The sequence below is a fragment of the Carassius gibelio genome, chromosome A16 (assembly GCF_023724105.1).
Source record: "Carassius gibelio isolate Cgi1373 ecotype wild population from Czech Republic chromosome A16, carGib1.2-hapl.c, whole genome shotgun sequence".
In the NCBI taxonomy this organism is placed as follows: domain Eukaryota; kingdom Metazoa; phylum Chordata; class Actinopteri; order Cypriniformes; family Cyprinidae; genus Carassius; species Carassius gibelio.
Window position 1 is genome coordinate 29,189,456 of NC_068386.1, and position 20,273 is coordinate 29,209,728.

The following is a 20,273-nucleotide window of genomic DNA, read 5'->3' on the forward strand; positions in this document are numbered from 1 at the left end:
ATTTAACATGCTATAGATCAGCTTATTCAGCCTTATTATTTAGTCTTTTTTCTTTTCTGTTTTGTATAGCCTATAAAAATAATATATTTAAGTTTCAGTTTTATGAAATATTTATTTTAAATATTAATTACAATTTTGTGGTGATAGTATAACGTTTATAAAAGTTACAGTATTTTGTAATGAAACAGAACTTTTTGTTTAGCTCTTGACTCACCGAAGTATACTATATATAGTGTCCCTTATTTAATTTTTCAGTAGTGTGATAACTTAAAATATGTTGTCAGTACTATTAAAATAAGATTAAATTGAATAGTATTTAGGAGATTATGGTTTTTGCATGACTTATTTCGCATTCAGCTAGACAACCCTGTCGTAGCTGTTATCATAGCCTAGGCTTTTTATTAAAAAAGAAAACAGCAAGGGACCATGGAAAAAGACTGAAATAAGGTGTATTTTTTATGGTATTATTATTTTTTATTTTTTGCTGCGGGGCAACTCAAGAATGTTGGGCACACAAGTACTGTGGCTCTTTTGCCCCATGGCCAAGATGGCCAAGCCAACATCAAAGTTAGTTCACTAACTTTTAATTCTAGTTATGTTGGCTAATACTGTTATGCTATTTAAACTTCTTCTTCTTCTTCTTTTTTTTCTTATTATTATTTTTCTGACAGAAATTCTGAACGCTACTCCTCCTAGGGCTTTAAAGCCACAAGCCCCAAACTCGGCAGACACCTGCGGGATAGAGCGGTGCTGGTTGCTATATCTTTTCAGACTGATCAGACTTAAGGTTTTTTTTTTTATTAATTTTTAAATGTCAAATACATTACCCATAGACTTACATTAACTGAGAAAAAATGCGCCCCTAGTTGCAATACCCAAAATTAAGGGAGGAGTCGGCCGGGTTTCGTTTCACTTTTAAACCGGTTACAAATACCAAGTAAATAATACAATTTCCCTCAAACTCACAAGTTAAACCAACATATCTGATTATTACAGGGGTCAGGGCTCATTAATAATTGATTTCTGGGCAGAGAGCAGTCAGAAAGACTCACGGCTGCTCAGCTCAGGCTGTCTCCACGGAGCTCACAACGAGCGAATTCATTCTTATTTAAGACCTTTTAAAACGGCGATTGCACGCAATCCACACGTTAGAACACACCAAGAGCTAAAATCAGATGTTTCTGAACTGTTTAAAGTAATAACATGATATATTCGCGGCAGCGCGACTGCCCGCGAGCTCGCCATGTATTTCTCTGAACACTTGAAGAGAATTTACAGCCTGTCACATTAAAACACTGCAGCGAAACGGCACAAAACAATTAGAAGAATATATTATACACATGAGTGTTTATATGTGATTGTGAGATTTTATCTGTCAGGCTGAACCTCACATCAATTGTTATCCATCGTCACAACATGGTAAAGTCATTTATATATATTTTTTAAGAGCTTCTTAAAATAAATATTACTGCGAATGCACACAATCCACCAATTAGAACACACTAAGAGAAAAATCCGGGGGTTTTTTGAGCCGTGTATGTGCGCAAAATGCAATATTTGACATCGCGAAGGGAAAAAAAAGTCACATGACAGCCGCGTTTCGGGGCGAGATCGGACAAATAAATAGGCTACACATTTCATTCACACTGACAAGCTAAACCAACATATGTTATTATTACCGGGTCAGATCTCATTTATAAATTATGTCTCTGGCCAAAGAACAGCGAGAAAGACGAGAGAGAAAAGAGCGCTTCATCCGCATTTTTAAGCGCTTCCAAAAATAATATCACAGCAAATTGCACTAATCCACCCATTAGAACACAACAAGAGCAGAATTCAGGTGTTTTTGAACTGTTTATGTGTGCAAAATGAAATATAATTTGACAGCGTGATACAGCTTATGAATACTTGATTTCTGGGCAGAGAGCAGTCAGAAAGACTAGAGAATAATCACGGCTGCTCAGTTCAGGCTGTCTCCACGGAGCTCGCAACGAGCGAATTTATTCTTATTTAAGACCTTTTATAATTAAATTATATCGACGATTGCACGCAATCCACACGTTAGAACACAGCAATAGCTGAATTCAGATGTTTCTGAACTGTTTAAAGTAATAACATGATATATTCGCGGCAGCGCGACTGCCCGCGAGCTCGCCATGTATTTCTCTGAACAAGTCTAAATAGAGAATTCACAGCCTTTCACATTAAAACCCTGCAGCGAAACGGCACAAAACAATTAGAAGAATATATTATACACATGAAAATGAGTGTTTATATGTGCTTGTGAGATTTTATCTGTCAGGCTGAAGTTCTGAACGTCACATCAATTGCTATCCATCGTCACAACATGATAAAGTCATTTATATATATTTTTAAGAGCTTCTTAAAATATTAATGCACACAATCCACTCATTAGAACAAAACAAGAGCACAATCCAGGTGTTTGTTGAGCCGTGCAAAACGAAATATCATTTGACATCGAGGGGAAAAAAGTAACTGTAACTCCATGAATACTCAACGAAGAGACAGAGATATATCTATAGAAAGCTTGACATGTCTACTTTTAAACCAAACAAGTGCTGCCGAACAAATTTTCTGTGATAAAGTAATCCATATCAAAACAACGCAATGTCCTTTTTTCACGTCTCAAGTGTGGAAGGCCAAGAGGGTCAAATACACGTGAATTTTAACGTGTCTCTGTAAAGGGTCTACTTTTTTTGGATACAAACATAATAACAACAAAACTTTGGGCACTTATAAAATAAAGATAACAAACAAGGTGTGCTGTCTGCAGCCTTGGTCTGCGCTGATCTTCATTTACAAACACGTCATTAAAATGAACTGTAACTCCATGAATACTCAACGAAGAGACATGAGAGATATATCTATAGAAAGCTTGACATGTCTACTTTTCTAAACAAGTGCTCCCGAACAAATATTCTGTGATAAAGTAATCCATATCAAAACAAAGCGATGTCCTTTTTTTCACGTCTCCTTTCATTATATCTAATGTGTATGGAAGGCCAACAGGGTCAAATACACGTGAATTTTAACGTGTCAACAACACGTTAAATACGTGTATTTCATGCGTAGACAACACGTATTTAATATTATTTATTTATCGGCGCTGCACAACATGGTAAAGTAATTTATATATTTTTTAAAGAGCTTCTTAAAATACTATATTACTCCAATGTTATATCCAATATTATTTAACGTGTTAAATAGTGTTGTTTACAAGTGAAAAATCAGCGGGTATTTAACATGTATTTCACGTGAAATACACTGAAGTACACCTTAAAAATCTGTTTGAAGAGGTCAATGTCATTGGCTGCTGAGGACTTGGGTCAAACCACTTCTGTGAGCTTAGTGGTTGGGGTGTACCATTCATAGACAGGCAACCACCATTTAACATGCTATAGATCAGCTTATTCAGCCTTATTATTTAGTCTTTTTTCTTTTCTGTTTTGTATAGCCTATAGAAATAATATATTTAAGTTTCAGTTTTATGAAATATTTATTTTATAATAAATAGTAATTAAAATGTTGTGGTGATAGTATAAAGTTTATAAAAGTTACAGTATTTTGTAATGAAACATGACTTTTTGTTTAGCTCTTGACTCACCGAAGTATACTATATATAGTGTCCCTTCTTTAATTTTTCAATAATGTATGATAACTTAAAATATGTTGTCAGTACTATTAAAATAAGATTAAATTGAATGGTATTTAGGAGATTATGGTTTTTGCATGACTTATTTCACATTCAACTAGACAACCCTGTCGTAGCTGTTATCATAGCCTAGGCTTTTTATTAAAAAAGAAAAAAGCAAGGGACCATGAAAAAAGACTGTTGCAGGTGTATTTTTTATGGTATTATTATTTTTTTTTTTTTTTGCAGCAGGGCAACTCAAGAATGTTGGGCACACAAGTACTGTGGCTCTTTTGCCCCATGGCCAAGATGGCCAAGCCAACATCAAAGTTAGTTCACTAACTTTTAATTCTAGTTATTATTATTCTTCTGAGACAGAATGTCAAACGCTACTCCTCCTAGGGCTTTTAAGCCACAAGCCCCAAACTCGGCAGACACCTGCGGGATATAGCGGTGCTGGTTGCTATATCTTTTCAGACTGATCAGACTTAAAGTTTTTTTTAAATTAATTTTTTAATGTAAAAATACATTACCCATAGACTTACATTGTCTGAGAAAAATGAGATTTAGGGGAGGAGTCGGGTTTCGTTTCACTTTTAAACCGGTTAAAAATACAAGTAAATAATACAATTTCCTTCAAACTGACAAGCTAAACCAACATATCTGATTAGTACAGGGGTTAGGGCTCAATAATTGATTTCTGGGCAGAGAGCAGTCAGAAAGACGAGAGAATAATCAGCTGCTGCTCAGCTCAGGCTGTCTCCACGGAGCTCACAACGAGCGAATTCATTCTTATTTAAGACCTTTTAAAACGGCGATTGCACACAATTTACCCGTTAGAACACACCAAGAGCTAAATTCAGATGTTTCTGAACTGTTTAAAGTAATAACATGATATATTCGCGGCAGCCAAATGTCCACGAGCTCGCGATGTATTTCTCTCGGACAAATAAATAGGCTACACATTTCATTCACACTGACAAGCTAAACCAACATATGTTATTATTATCGGGTCAGATCTCATTAATAAACTAGAATTAAAAGTTAGTGAACTAACTTTGATGTTGGCTTGGCCATCTTGACCATGGGGCAAAAGAGCCACAGTACTTTTGTGCCCAACATTCTTGAGTTGCCCTGCTGCAAAAAAATAAAAATAAAATAATACTATAAAAAAATACACCTGCAACAGTCTTTTTCCATGGTCCCTTGCTGTTTTCTTTTTTTAATAAAAAGCCTAGGCTATGATAACAGCTACAACAGGGTTGTATAGCAGAATGCGAAAAAAGTCATGCAAAAACCATAATCTCCTAAATACCATTCAATTTAATCTTATTTTAATAGTACTGACAACATATTTTAAGTTATCACACATTACTGAAAAATTAAAGAAGGGACACTATATATAGTATAGTTCGGCGAGTCAAGAGCTAAACAAAAAGTCCTGTTTCATTACGAAATACTGTAACTTTTATAAACTTTATACTATCACCACAAATTTTTTAATTAATATTTATTATAAAATAAATATTTCATAAAACTGAAACTTAAATATATTATTTCTATAGGCTATACAAAACAGAAAAGAAAAAAGACTAAATAATAAGGCTGAATAAGCTGATCTATAGCATGTTAAATGGTGGTTGCCTGACTATGAATGGTACACCCCTCTAAGCTCACAGAAGTGGTTTGACCCAAGTCCTCAGCAGCCAATGACATTGACCTCTTCAAACTGATTTTATAGTGTACTTCACATGTATTTCACGTGTACTTCACGTGTATTTAACACGTGAAATACAAGTTAAATACCCGCTGATTTTCCACGTTTAAACAACACATATTTAAGGTGTTAAACAATATTGGATATAATATTGGAGTAATATCCCAAATGGTTGATTTGTCACTTTATGGTAAACGTAGAAAAGTTAAGCTAATGTTTTCAGATAATCCTTTCTGTTGTCAGAATGTACTATTTGCTGAGAAATATAACTTTCTGATCACTCATTATAGTTCATATTTTCTGATTTCCATAGTATGTGTATGAATTCTGGTACTTTTGCCATAAAGTGACATATCAACCATTTGGTAGAGGCCGATATAAAAAAAAATTTGGGACGTGTTGAAAAAAAATACATTGAGTGTGGTAACTAATGACCTAAGGAGATAAGAAATGCAAACAAAAACATTTTCAAATGCTTTTTTCTTGGTGGGGCAGTTAAAGGGTTAAAGTATTTTAAGAAGCTCTTAAAAAAATATATAAATGACTTGACCATGTTGTGCAGCGCAGATAAATAAATAATATTAAATACGTGTTGTCTACGCATGAAATACACGTATTTAACGTGTTGTTGAAGCGTTAAAATTCACGTGTATTTGACCCTCTTGGCCTTCCATACACATTAGATATAATGAAGGGAGACGTGAAAAAAGGACATTGCGTTGTTTTGATATGGATTACTTTATCACAGAATATTTGTTCAGGAGCACTTGTTTAGTTTAAAAGTAGACATGTCAAGCTTTCTATAGATATATCTCTCATGTCTCTTCGTTGAGTATTCATGAAGTTACAGTTCATTTTAATGACGTGTTTGTAAATGAAGATCAGCGCAGACCAAGGCTGCAGACAGCACACCTTGTTTGTTATCTTTATTTTATAAGTGCCCAAAGTTTTGTTGTTATTATGTTTGTATCCAAAAAAAGTTGACCCTTTACAGAGACACGTTAAAATTCACGTGTATTTGACCCTCTTGGCCTTCCATACACATTAGACGTGAAAAAAGGACATCGCGTTGTTTTGATATGGATTATTTTATCACAGAATATTTGTTCGGCAGCACTTGATTGGTTTAAAAGTAGACATGTCAAGCTTTCTATAGATATATCTCTCATGTCTCTTCGTTGAGTATTCATGGAGTTACAGTTACGAATTCCCTCGATGTCAAATGATATTTCGTTTCGCACGGCTTAACAAACACCTGGATTTTGCTCGTTTTGTTCTAATGAGTGGATGTGCATTAATATTTTGAGGAACTCTTAAAAATATATATATAAATGACTTTACCATGTTGTGACGATGGATAGCAATTAATGTGACGTTCAGAACTTCAGCCTGACAGATAAAATCTCACAAGCACATATAAACACTAATTTTCATGTGTATGATATATTCTTCTAATTGTTTTGTGCCGTTTCGCTGCAGTGTTTTAATGTGAAAGGCTGTGAATTCTCTATTTTAGACTTCAAGTGTTCAGAGAAATACATCGCGAGCTCGCGGGCAGTTGGCTGCCGCGAATATATCATGTTATTACTTTAAACAGTTCAGAAACATCTGAATTTAGCTCTTGGTGTGTTCTAACATATGGATTGCGTGCAATCGCCGTTTTAAAAGGTCTTAAATAAGAATAAATTCGCTCGTTGTGAGCTCCGTGGAGACAGCCTGAGCTGAGCAGCCGTGATTCTTCTCTCGTCTTTCTGACTGCTCTCTGCCCAGACATCAAGTATTCATAAGCTGTATCACGCTGTGAAATTATATTTCATTTTGCACACATAAACAGTTCAAAAACACCTGAATTCTGCTCTTGTTGTGTTCTAATGGGTGGATAAGTGCAATTCGCTGTGATATTATTTTTGGAAGCGCAAAAAATGCTGATGAAGCGCTCATTTCTCTCTCGTCTTTCTCGCTGTTCTTTGGCCAGAGACATAATTTATAAATGAGATCTGACCCGGTAATAATAACATATGTTGGTTTAGCTTGTCAGTGTGAATGAAATGTGTAGCCTATTTGTTTGTCCGATCTCGCCCCGAGACGCGGCTGTCATGTGGACTTGAAGTGTTCAGAGAATTACATCGCGAGCTCGCGGACATTTGGGTACCGCGAATATATCATGTTATTACTTTAAACAGTTCAGAAACATCTGAATTTAGCTCTTGGTGTGTTCTAACGTGTGGATTGCGTGCAATCGCCGTTTTAAAAGGTCTTAAATAAGAATAAATTCGCTCTTTGTGAGCTCCGTGGAGACAGCCTGAGCTGATCAGCCGTGATTTTTCTGTCGTCTTTCTGACTGCTCTCTGCCCAGAAATTAATTATTATTGAGCCCTAACCCCTGTACTAATCAGATATGTTGGTTTAGCTTGTCAGTTTGAAGGAAATTGTATTATTTACTTGTATTTTTAACCGGTTTAAAAGTGAAAAGAAACCCGACTCCTCCCCTAAATCTCATTGCAACTGTAGGGGCGCAACTTTTCTCAGACAATGTAAGTCTATGGGTAATGAATTTTGACATTTAAAAATTAATAAAAAAAAAAAAAAACTTTAAGTCTGATCACTCTGAAAAGATATAGCACACACCACCACTCTGTCCCGCAGGTGTCTGCCGAGTTTGGGGCTTGTGGCTTTAATGCCCTAATAAAAATAAAAATAAGTTTAAATAGCATAAGCCAAGCCAACATAATAATGTCTCTGGCCAAAGAACAGAGACAAAGACGAGAGAGAAATGAGCGCTTAGCATTTTTTAAGCATTTTTTTGCGAATGCACTAATCCACCCATTAGAACACAACAAGAGCAGAATTCAGGTGTTTTTGAGCTGTTTATGTGTGCAAAATGAAAAATAATTTGACGGCGTGATACAGCTTATGAATACTGGAAGGAAAAAAAGTCACGACAGCCTTTTAACTCTGGAGTCGATTAATGCATATAGCCTACGCGTTTTGAGTCATTTTCTCCTGATAACCCCGAAAAATACTTAAATTACACTTTCAGTTTTAATCGTACAGATAAGAGCAATAGATCAATCGAATCTGTAAAGGGTCCACTTTTTTTTGGATACAAACATAATAACAACAAAACTTTGTGCACTTATAAAATAAAGATAACAAACAAGGTGTGCTGTCTGCAGCCTTGGTCTGCGCTGATCTTCATTTACAAACACGTAATTAAAATGAACTGTAACTCCATGAATACTCAACGAAGAGACATGAGAGATATATCTATAGAAAGCTTGACATGTCTACTTTTAAACCAAACAAGTGCTGCCGAACAAATATTCTGTGATAAAGTAATCCATATCAAAACAACGCGATGTCCTTTTTTCACTTCTAATGTGTATGGAAGGCCAAGAGGGTCAAATACATGTGAATTTTAACGTGTCTCTGTAAAGGGTCTATACTTTTATTGGATACAAACATAATAACAAAAAAACTTTTGGCACTTATAAAATAAAGATAACAAACAAGGTGTGCTGTCTGCAGCCTTGGTCTGCGCTGATCTTCATTTACAAACACGTCATTAAAATGACCTGTAACTCCATGAATACTCAATGAAGAGACATGAGAGATATATCTATAGAAAGCTTGACATGTCTACTTTTAAACTAAACAAGTGCTCCCGAACAAATATTCTGTGATAAAGTAATCCATATCAAAACAACGCGATGTCCTTTTTTCACGTCTCCCTTCATTATATCTAATGTGTATGGAAGGCCAAGAGGGTCAAATACACGTGAATTTTAACGCGTCAACAACACGTTAAATACGTGTATTTCATGCGTAGACAACACGTATTTAATATTATTTATTTATCGGCGCTGCACAACATGGTAAAGTCATTTATATTTTTTTAAGAGCTTCTTAAAATACTATATTACTCCGATATTATATCCAATATTATTTAACGCGTTAAATACGTGTTGTTTACACGTGAAAAATCAGCGGGTATTTCACGTGTATTTCACGTGTTAAATACACATGAAATACACGTAAAGTACACGTTAAAAATCAGTTTGAAGAGGTCAATGTGATTGGCTGCTGAGGACTTGGGTCAAACCACTTCTGTGAGCTTAGAGGGGTGTAACATTCATAGACAAGCAACCACCATTTAAAATGCTATAGATCAGCTTATTCAGCCTTATTATTTAGTCTTTTTTCTTTTCTGTTTTGTATAGCCTATAGAAATAATATATTTAAGTTTCAGTTTTATGAAATATTTATTTTATAATAAATATTAATACAAATTTTGTGGTGATAGTATAAAGTTTATAAAAGTTACAGTATTTTGTAATGAAACAGGACTTTTTGTTTAGCTCTTGACTCGCCAAAGTATACTATATATAGTGTCCCTTCTTTAATTTTTCAGTAATGTGTGATAACTTAAAATATGTTGTCAGTACTATTAAAATAAGATTACATTGAATGGTATTTAGGAGATTATGGTTTTTTCATGACTTATTTCGCATTCAGCTAGACAACCCTGTCGTAGCTGTTATCATAGCCTAGGCTTTTTATTAAAAAAGAAAACAGCAAGGGACCATGGAAAAACACTGTTGCAGGTGTATTTTTTTTATGGTATTATTATTTTTATTTTTTTTAAAGCAGGGCAAATCAAGAATGTTGGGCACACAAGTACTGTGGCTCTTTTGCCCCATGGCCAAGATGGCCAAGGCAACATCAAAGTTAGTTCACTAACTTTTAATTCTAGTTATTATTATTTTTCTGTCCGGAAAAATATTTGGACACTAACTCCTCCTAGACCGTTCAAGCTACGTACTCCAAACTCGGGTCAGACCTTCATACTGTTCTGACTTGGTGTGCTATATCTTTTCAGACTGGTTTGAGTTACGGTTTTCTTAGAAATTAATATTAAAAAGTCATAAAAATCCCATAGACTTTCATTGACAGGATGTTCAGATGACCCAAGCTCCAAATCCCATTAGACTCGATCAAGCTTTGATGCTAATCAATTTAAACTCATTCAAACTCATCTATCTATCTATCTATCTATCTATCTATCTATCTATCTATCTATCTATCTATCTGACTATTTCTATCTATCTATCTATCTATCTATCTATCTATCTATCTATCATAGAACATAAATCATGGTTAACTATGATAAATCATGCTAGAATCAGTAAATCATTCTAGAACGTGGTAAATCGTGGTATACTATAGTAAATCATGGTAAACTATGGTAAACCGTGGTAAATAATGGTAAATCATGGTAAACTATGGTAAATCGTGGTAAATAATGGTAAATAATGGTAAACTATGGCAAATCGTGGTAAACTATGGTAAATCATGCTAGAATCATAGTAAATAATACTTGAACATGGTAAATCATGGTATACTATAGTAAATAATGGTAAACTATGGTAAATCATGGTAAACTATGGTAAATCATGCTAAACTATGATAAATCAATGCTAGAATCAGTAAATTATAATTGAACATGGCAAATCGTGGTATACTATAGTAAATCGTGGTAAATCATGGTAAACTATGGTAAATCATGCTAGAATCAATAAATCATACTTGAACATGGTAAATCGTGGTATACTATAGTAAATCATGGTAAACTATGGTAAATCGTGGTAAATCATGGTAAACTATGCTAAATCATGCTAGAATCAGTAAATCATAATTGAAAATGGTAAATCATGGTAAACTATGATAAAACATGCTAGAATCAGTAAATCATACTTGAACTTGATAAATCGTGGTATACTATAGTAAATCATGGTAAACTATGGTAAATCATGGTAAATAATGGTAAACTATGGTAAATCATGGTAAACTATGGTAAATCGTGGTACACTATGGTAAATAATGCTAGAAACATGCTAGTCGCATGGTAGTCATGCTAGAAAAATGCTAGCAATATGCTAATAATGTTAGCAAAATGCTAGTCGCATGCTAGTCATGCTAGAAACATGATAACACCAAATGCTAACATGCTAAAATCATGCTAATCATGTTAGCAACATGCTAGTCGAATGTTAATCATGTTAGAAACATGCTAGCAACATGCTAATAATGCTAGAAACATGCTAGCGACATGCTAACAAAATGTTAATATTGCTAGAAAAATGCTAACGACATGCTAGCAACATGCTAATCATGCTAGAAAACATGCTAGTAACATGATAATAATGCTAGAAACATGCTAGTGACATGCTAGAAACATGCTAGCAACATCCTAATCATGGTAAAATAATGCTAACAACATGCTAGAAACATGCTATTAACATGCTAATCATGATAGAAACATGCTAGTCGCATGATTATCATGCTAGAAACATGCTAACAACATGCTAAAATCATGCTAATCATGTTAGCAACATGCTAGTCGAATGTTAATCATGTTAGAAACATGCTAGCAACATGTTAATCAGGCTAGAAACATGTTAGCGACATGCTAACAAAATGCTAATATTGCTAGAAAAATGCTAACGACATGCTAGCAACATGCTAATCATGCTAGCAACATGCTAATTATGTTAGAAACATGCTAGTAACATGCTAATCATGCTAGAAACATGCTAGCTACATGCTAGTCTTGCTAGAAAAATGCAAACAACATGCTAACAACATGCTAGTAACTTGGTAATCATGGTAGAAACATGTTAGTCGCATGCATTCTTTCTGTCAAACTAATCTATCTATCATTTTTTCTTTTGAAGTAATCTATATAATTGTAACTAATATATCTTTCTTTCAACTAATCTATCAATCTAACTTTAAACTATAAACTTCTAACTTCTTTGAACTTCTTTGAACTTCTTCAAACTTTCTGGTCAGGCTTTCTCAAGCCAACTTAAAGTTTGTCTCAACAAACTTTTTTTCTAGTTTTTCTTATTATTCTTATTTTTCTTACTCAAATTAGTCTTATTGTATTTTTCTAGTGCTAAAATAAATCACTTTTATGATGTCTAAGTTTCTGTCTAGTGTTTTAAAATTGTTCGCCGGCACCCCCCATTATGGGACTTACAGCTGAAAGTGCTATACCTAACTTATAATTGTAATTTATCAGTGTGTTACAAACATAATTTTGATGTCTTTGTAAAGAAGACACTTTGCTGGCTACTCTTCAGCACTGATCAATGTTGCTTTTAAAATCTGACCAGATACAGGTATTGAAGTAATATTTTATGGAATCATTGGATCTGCCTTGTTTTCTTCTTCTATTATTTTGCCTGTAAATAATTTAGTTTTAGCCTTTAAACAAAGTCATTGGCTTTTTCTGCTTGTCCTCACAGCATGTACAGTAAGTGACTATTATTATTATGATTATTTATTTTTTAAATATATATATATAAATCAATTATGTATAACTAGTTTATCATCCATCATTCTTAGTCACACCTGCCCAACACCCACTCACTCACTGTTGCATTTTGTTTTGGTTTGATGTAATCAGGTGCGCAGAAACTTCCGGGAATTTTTCTTGTCCTCTCCACTGCTCAAGATCTGCTATGATGTTGTGACCTGGGCTGCCACTCAGCTGACTGTCTGCTACATTGTAATGCCCTTCCTTCTACTTGCAGTGGAACCAACCTTGCAGTATTACAGGTAAAAGCTCAGCTATTCAATTTTGTGTAGTGTGAAATTTGGCAATAAATAGTGAAGTAGTGTGAAGTCTGGTCCACATTCAGCTTGTTCTGGTCAAGAACTGTCTATTAAAAAACAAAGTTGTTATCCTCTCAGCATATAAAATTTCCAACCACAGTTTTTGTTTTATGTGAATTTTAAGGGTAGGTAAATCTAGGTTACACTTTATTTTGATTGTCCACTTTAGACATTCTACTAACTGTAAATAACTAGAGCATTTGCGGACTGTTAGGTTAGGGCTAATAGAATAAGTTGCCTTACTTGCCTTACTTAAGTTGCTTATGGTCAGTATTATTATTTTGATGTTCTGATGAGCATCCATCAAAATAAATGTTATAATATATTAAGAAATATTATCTACTAATACTATAATGACTGTTATTTGACATATAGCTGCAAAGTTGTTTATAAGTAGTAGAATGTCTAAAGTGGGCTATCAAAATAGTGTTACCTAAATCTGAGATTGTACCACCACAGGTGTGTGGGATGCAACAAAGTCATAGCTCTTTTAAATAATTGTATACTAGTCCTTACAAACGACTGTACAGGCATCACTAAGTAATATGACTATATGTAAGGAATAATTGACAATGGGCCCTAGAATTATTGGAAAACAATGCACACCCAAGGTGTTTATTATCTTAAATCCATAACAGTGCACAAAACAAACAATTGTGACCCATTCTGTGAAACCCTGGCTAAAATCACATTATGAGAGAAAGAGCATCACAGTTATGATAGCCCTACAAATTATGAGAATAGATCATTTGTGTTTATTGCTGTAAATGATAGATTTGATATACAGTGGATTTCAGATACAATGCTCTAATTTTATTTTATAACATGATAAATGCTGAAATTAATACTTTTATTGACACACGTTTTATTATTTTGAGCAAAAAAAGAAAAAAACGGGAGGTTTGCTTCCTCTCTGGGTTTACTTTAGTTGCAGAAACATCTTTTCTATCATTAGATGACTGCAAACAGACCTTAATATCAATTCACAAGCCTGAAAATCAGGTCAGTGCCGGGAAAGGTGAGAAAATTGCAGTGTGCATTTTTCGTGGCATCACCAAAACTTCAAGTAAAGACTTATTTTTTTTGGTTACTCAATAGTCTGCAAAGATAACCGACGTATTTTGAGGACATTTCATGCCTGGTACATGTCAAATAATTAAATAACTTAGGTTGTAGAGGCCAGTGTTGGGCAGTAATGCATTACTTAGTACCGCATTACTGTAATTTGATACTTTTTTAGTAACGGAATAATTTAACGTGTTAGAATTTTCAAAATAGTTTTAAATCAGAGCAGTGGTTCCCAACCTTTTTCAACTCGTGGCCCACACAACCAAACACATATGTTTGCGTGGCCCACTGCAAAAAAAAATCTATTGTGCTTTCTTTGATCAATTTTGCGATTTCGATTTAAGTCAAAATAATCACTATAGCAAAGGTGTAACAAAATTTCTAGACTTATGCCAAATATAAATAAATAAATCCCATGTCCAGGGACTTTTTTTCTTTTCTTTTTTTGCTCATTAATTGTAGCAGTACCTCAGGTGTTGAAATGGATTTGTTATACATTATACAGGTTCACATGTACTCCGTTTGCAGTGCATATACATTATGTGTAAAAGCTGCAGAAGCAGCAGATAAATTGCATTAATGTAACGCGAAAGCACATTCAAATAATGCACTAGTGCGAATCTCTCTGTTCGCACGCAGATTTCCTTTGCTCTGTCACAAAACCAGACGTGCTTGCTCAGATACACGCTGACTCAGATAGTGCCCTTAGGACCCATATAAGGAAATTTCGCTCCATCTAACATCACACAGAGCCATACTCGAAAAAAACTTTCCGAAACTTGTGACAAACCGGAAGGAGTATTTTGGAACAGAAATACTCCTTCAAACGTACAACTTAATTTTTGAAACTTTGTCCCCTTAGCATGGGAATCCAACTCTTTAACAGTGTAAAAAACTCAGCATGCATGAAATAGCATCCCCCCCCCCCCCCCCCCCTAAACGATTTAGAAATAAAGTCTGTGTGAACTTGAATAATTAGCTACACATCAGAAATCACTGATGACAGATCAGGCATTAATGAACACTGTTACTCACTGTTTGTGGCGGTGCTGTCTAATCCATATCATAAAAGTCTGTCTGTAATGCCTCTCCTGACATTGCGACTGAATTATATGTAAATATTTGGGGCGGGCAAAGCAGAGAAAGGGGAGGTAACAATTCTCCTTACAATGTCACAAAGAGGAGATTCAAGATCAGCCCGTTTCAGCTTCCATTTTCTCAAAGGCAGAGAAAGATGGCAAAATCTCGGGTTTCTGTTTCCCTGGGTGTCCACTAGTGGGCTCACTTCCCCTTAGGCACCTCACCATAGGCACTAGAATTCCTCTAGTCTGGTCCTGTCTTCACAGTAATTGCACTCCAGTTAATTGCACCAGGTGCAGGCAAGCTATTGTCATTAGCCTCCTTATAAATACCAGTCTTTCCCTGTTGTTTGTATGGAGTCCTTACCCTTTGTATGTTCAATCTTCTCGCTCCCCGAGATTCTTCCTTCCTCATATTCTGAGTTCCCGTTCCTATTCCTTTCTTGTTTGTTTGTTTTTGTTTGGACTGCATTCTGGTTTTGACCCTGGCATGTCTGACAACGAATTTGAATTATCCCCAATAAAGCATACGCGAATCGTTACAGAAGGACTCCATCCACAGAGATCCAGCGGTATGTCTATTTCAATTTCCTCCCCAGCCACCAAGCGGGAGAGGAATGGCTTTGAGGGTACTCGCCTGGTTGTGTTCCGTGGGACCAGGGGAGGTCGCTCAGGAGTGAGTGGTCGAGAGGAGGTCCGGCAGTGATCTCCACTGTGGCCTGAGTCAGGTTTCCGTTGACTTTCCAGAATTGAGTCAGGTTCCGGTTGACCCTCCAGAGTTGAGTCAGGTGCTCGTGGACCCTCCAGAGTCAGGGTTAGTCACGTTGACCTTCCAGAGTCAGGGTTAGTCACCAATGACCTTCCAGAGTCAGGACTAGTTCCTGTTGACAATCCAGAGTCGATTCAAATTCCAGTTGACTATCCAGAGTCGAGTCAGGTTCCTGTTGACCTTCCAGAGTCGAGTCAAATTCCAATTGATTATCCAGAGTCGAGTCAGGCTCCTGTTGACCATCCAGAGTCGAGTCACGTTCCAGTTGATCCTCCTGAAGCAAGTCAAATTCCTGTTGACCTTCCAGAGTCGAGTCAGGTGCCCGTTGACTTTCCAGAGTTGAGTCAGGTTCCGGCTCGTGGACCCTCCAGAATCAGGGCTACTCACCGTTGACCTTCCAGTGTCAGGACTAGTCACCATGGGCTTTCCAGAGACAAGGCTAGTCACCGTTGACCTTTCAGAGTTAAGTCAAGTCACTGGTGATCTTCAAGGACTGAGTCAAGTCACTGGTGATCTTCAAGGACAGAGTCAAGCCACTGGTAATTTTCAAAGAATGAGTCAAGTCACCAGTGATCTTCAAGGACTGAGTCAAGTCCCCGGTGATCTTCATGAACAAAGGCAAGTCACCACTGATCTTCATGAACAAAGCCAAGTCACCATTGATCTTCATGAACAAATACAAGTCACCAATGATCTTAATGAACAAATGCAAGTCAGGACCGATCTTCTGGAATCCAGTATAAACACCATGGGATTACCAGAGTTTTGTTATCCCGTTGGTCCGGCCGCACGGATGTGGTGGTCTTCTGCTCCACCCTGGGGGCCTTCGGCCTTGACCACAAGGATGTGGTGGTCATCTGCTCCCTCTTGGGGGGCGTCTGGTTCGACCACACAGACGTGGTGGTCTTCTGCTCCGCCCTGGGGGCTTTCTGCATCGACCACAAGGATGTGGTGGTCTTCTGCTCCGCCCTGGGGGACTCCGGCCTCGGCCACAAGGATGTGGTGGTGTTCTGTTCCGCCCTGGGGGGCATCCGTCCCAACCACACGGAGGTGGTGGTCTTCTGCTCCGCCCTGGGGGAGGTTATCAAACTGTGCGAGAACATACCCCAAAGTGGGGAATAAGTTGTACCCCTGGGGCGCAAGAGCCCCCCAAAGTTGCCCCATAGACATACTATGGTGAGGGATCGCCCATGAAACATAAAAATGCCCATAGACTTTCATTGACAGGATAGTCATGCTAGAAACATGCTAGCAAAATGCTAATCATGTTAGAAACATGCTAGCAAACATGTTAGTCGCATGCTAGTCATGCTAGAAACATGTTAGCAAACATGCTAATCAAGCTGAAAATATGCTAGGAACATGCTAGCAACATGCTAGTCGCATGCTAGTCATGCTAGAAACATGTTAGCAACATGCTAATCATGCTAGAATCATGCTAGCAACATGCTAGTCGCATGCTAGAAAAATGCTAACAACATGTTAATCATGCTAAAATCATGCTAGCAACATGCTAATGAAACTAGCAACTTGCTAGTCGCATGCTAGTCATGCTAGAAACAAGCTAGCAACATGTTAATCATGGTAAAATCATGCTAGCAACATGCTAGTCGCATACTAGTAATGCTATAAACATGCTAGCAACATGCTAATCGCATGCTAATCATGCTAGAAACATGTTAACAACATGCTAGTCACATGCTAGAAACATGCTAGAACATGCTAATCATGCTACAAACAGGCTAGTCGCATGTTATTAATGCTAGAAACATGCTAGCAACATGTTAATCATGCTAAAATCATGCTAGAAACATGTAAGTCGCATGTTAATCATGTTAGAAACATGATAGCGATATGCTAGCAAACATGTTAATCATGCTAGAGACATGTTAGCGACATGCTAGTCGCATGCTAAAATCATGTTAACAACATGCTAGTCGCATGCTAGTCATGCTAGAAACATGCTAGCAACATGCTAATCTTGCTAACATCATGCTAGCAACATGCTAGTCGCATGCTTGTCATGCTAGAAAAATGCTAATATGTTAATCATGCTAAAATCATTCTAGCAACATGCAAATCAAACTAGCAACTTGTTAGTCGCATGCTAGTCATGCTAGAAACAAGCTAGCAACGTGCTAATCATGGTAAAATAATGCTAGCAACATGCTAGTCGCATGCTAGTCATGCTAGAAACATGCTAGCAACATGCTAATAATGCTAGCAACATGCTAGTTGCATGCTAGTCATGCTAGAAACATGCTAGCAACATGCTAATAATGCTAGCAACATGCTAGTTGCATGCTAATCATGCTAGAAACATGTTAACCAAATGTTAGTCTCATGCTAGTCATGCTAGAAACATGCTAGCAACATGCTGATAATGCTAGAAAAATGCTAATAAACATGCTAATAATGCTAGAAACATAATAGCAACATGTTAATCATGCTAGCTACATGCTATCAACATGCTAATAATGCTAGCAACATGCTAGTTGCATGCTAATCATGCTAGAAACATGCTAACAACATGCTAGTCGCATGGTAGTCATGCTAGAAACAACATGCTAGTTGCATGCTAATCATGCTAGAAACATGCTAACAACATGCTTGTCGAATGCTAGTTGCATGCTAATCATGTTAGAAACATGCTAACAACATGCTTGTCGAATGCTAATCATGTTAGGAACATGCTAGCGACATGCTAACAACATGCTAATCATACTAGAGACATGCTAGCGACATGCTAGTCGCATGCTAATCATGCTAGAAACATCCTAGAAACATGCTAATCATGTTAACAACATGCTGGTCGCATGTTAGTCATGCTAGAAACATGCTAATCATGCTAGAAACATGCTAGCAACATGTTAATCATGGTAAAATCATGCTAGCAACATGCTAGTCGCATGCGAATCATGTTAAACATTCTAGCAAAATGCTAATCATGCTAGTAACATGCTAGTCATGCTAGCAACATGTTAATCATGCTAGAAACATGTTAGCGACATACTAGCAAAATGCTAATCATGCTAGCAACATGCTAGCAAAATGCTAATCATGCTAGAAACATACTAACGACATGCTAAAAACATGTTAATCATGCTATAAACATGCTAGAAACATGGTAGCGACATGCTAGTCATGTTAACAGCATGCTATTTGCATGCTAATCATTCTAGAAATATGCTAGCAACATGCTAGCCATGCTAGAAACATTGTAGTGACATGCTAGTCATGCTAACAACATGCTAGTAACTTGCTAATCATGCTAGAAACATGTTAGTCGCATGCATTCTTTCTGTCAAACTAATCTATCTATCATTTTTTCTTTTGAACTAATCTATATCATTCTTTCTAACTAATATATCTGTCATTCATTCTAACTAATATATCTTTCTTTCTTTCAACTAATCTATCAATCTAACTTTAAACTATAAACTTCTAACTTCTTCAAACTTTCTGGTCAGGCTTTCTCAAGCCAACTTAAAGTTTGTCTCAACAAACTTTTTTTTCTAGTTAGAAGTATATCTAAAGCATGTGTGTTCAGATCAGGGTTGGACAGGTTTTCACAACAAATCCTGCCCAGTTGCTTCTCAAAACTAGTCCAAAACTAGCCCAAGCGCATTTTTAGGAGGTTCCCAGATAAAAAATTACTTCTGGGGTTAAAATATAAGTTTTTTTTTTGTCATGGATGCCTTGGTAAAATTCGCTTTTTAGGGGATAAATATCACGTTATTGGTATTGGAGTTGCTTCAAACCGCAGACCTGAAACCGAACCGCAGACTTGGCAACACTGGTTCAGGTGGAGTGGCAGTTACTACAGAGAGCCGTAGTCTACCGACAACTGACACAAAATTCGCTTTCAAAATCGACAAAGAATCGCATCCGATTTTAAAATCGATTTTGTGTAGATTGTCAAGTGAATTATGGCTCCGTGTAGTAAATGCCAACTAGTGTTGCCAAGTCTGTGGTTGTTTTTCATGACCGCGGGTCGAAGCGACAATACCAATAACGTGATATTTAGCCCCTAAAATGCGAATTTTACAGAGGCAACCAAGCCATATAACTTATATTTTAACCCCAGAAAGCAATTTTTTTATCGGGGAACCTCCTGGAAACGCGATTGGGCTAGTTTTGGACTAGTTTTGAGAAGCAACTGGGCAGGATTTGTTGTGAAAACCTGATAACCCTGATCTGAATGCCTGTGCTGGAGATATACTTCTAATTACAGGAGCGTCTTTACTGATGAGATGAGCATGAGAATCGCATTCAATTTTTTGCACAGCCCTACCTGAAACACGCACA

General features: G+C 36.6%; 1 protein-coding gene across 1 annotated transcript in view; it reads left to right on the forward strand.

Annotated features, from left to right (window-relative positions):
- mboat1 (membrane bound O-acyltransferase domain containing 1) overlaps window positions 1–20,273 on the forward strand; it is a 256,808-nt gene that overhangs the window by 231,469 nt on the left and 5,066 nt on the right. The window contains exon 12 of the mRNA XM_052617611.1: window positions 12,841–12,992. Coding sequence (XP_052473571.1) covers window positions 12,841–12,992 — 152 coding nt within the window. The remainder of the gene's footprint in view (window positions 1–12,840; window positions 12,993–20,273) is intronic.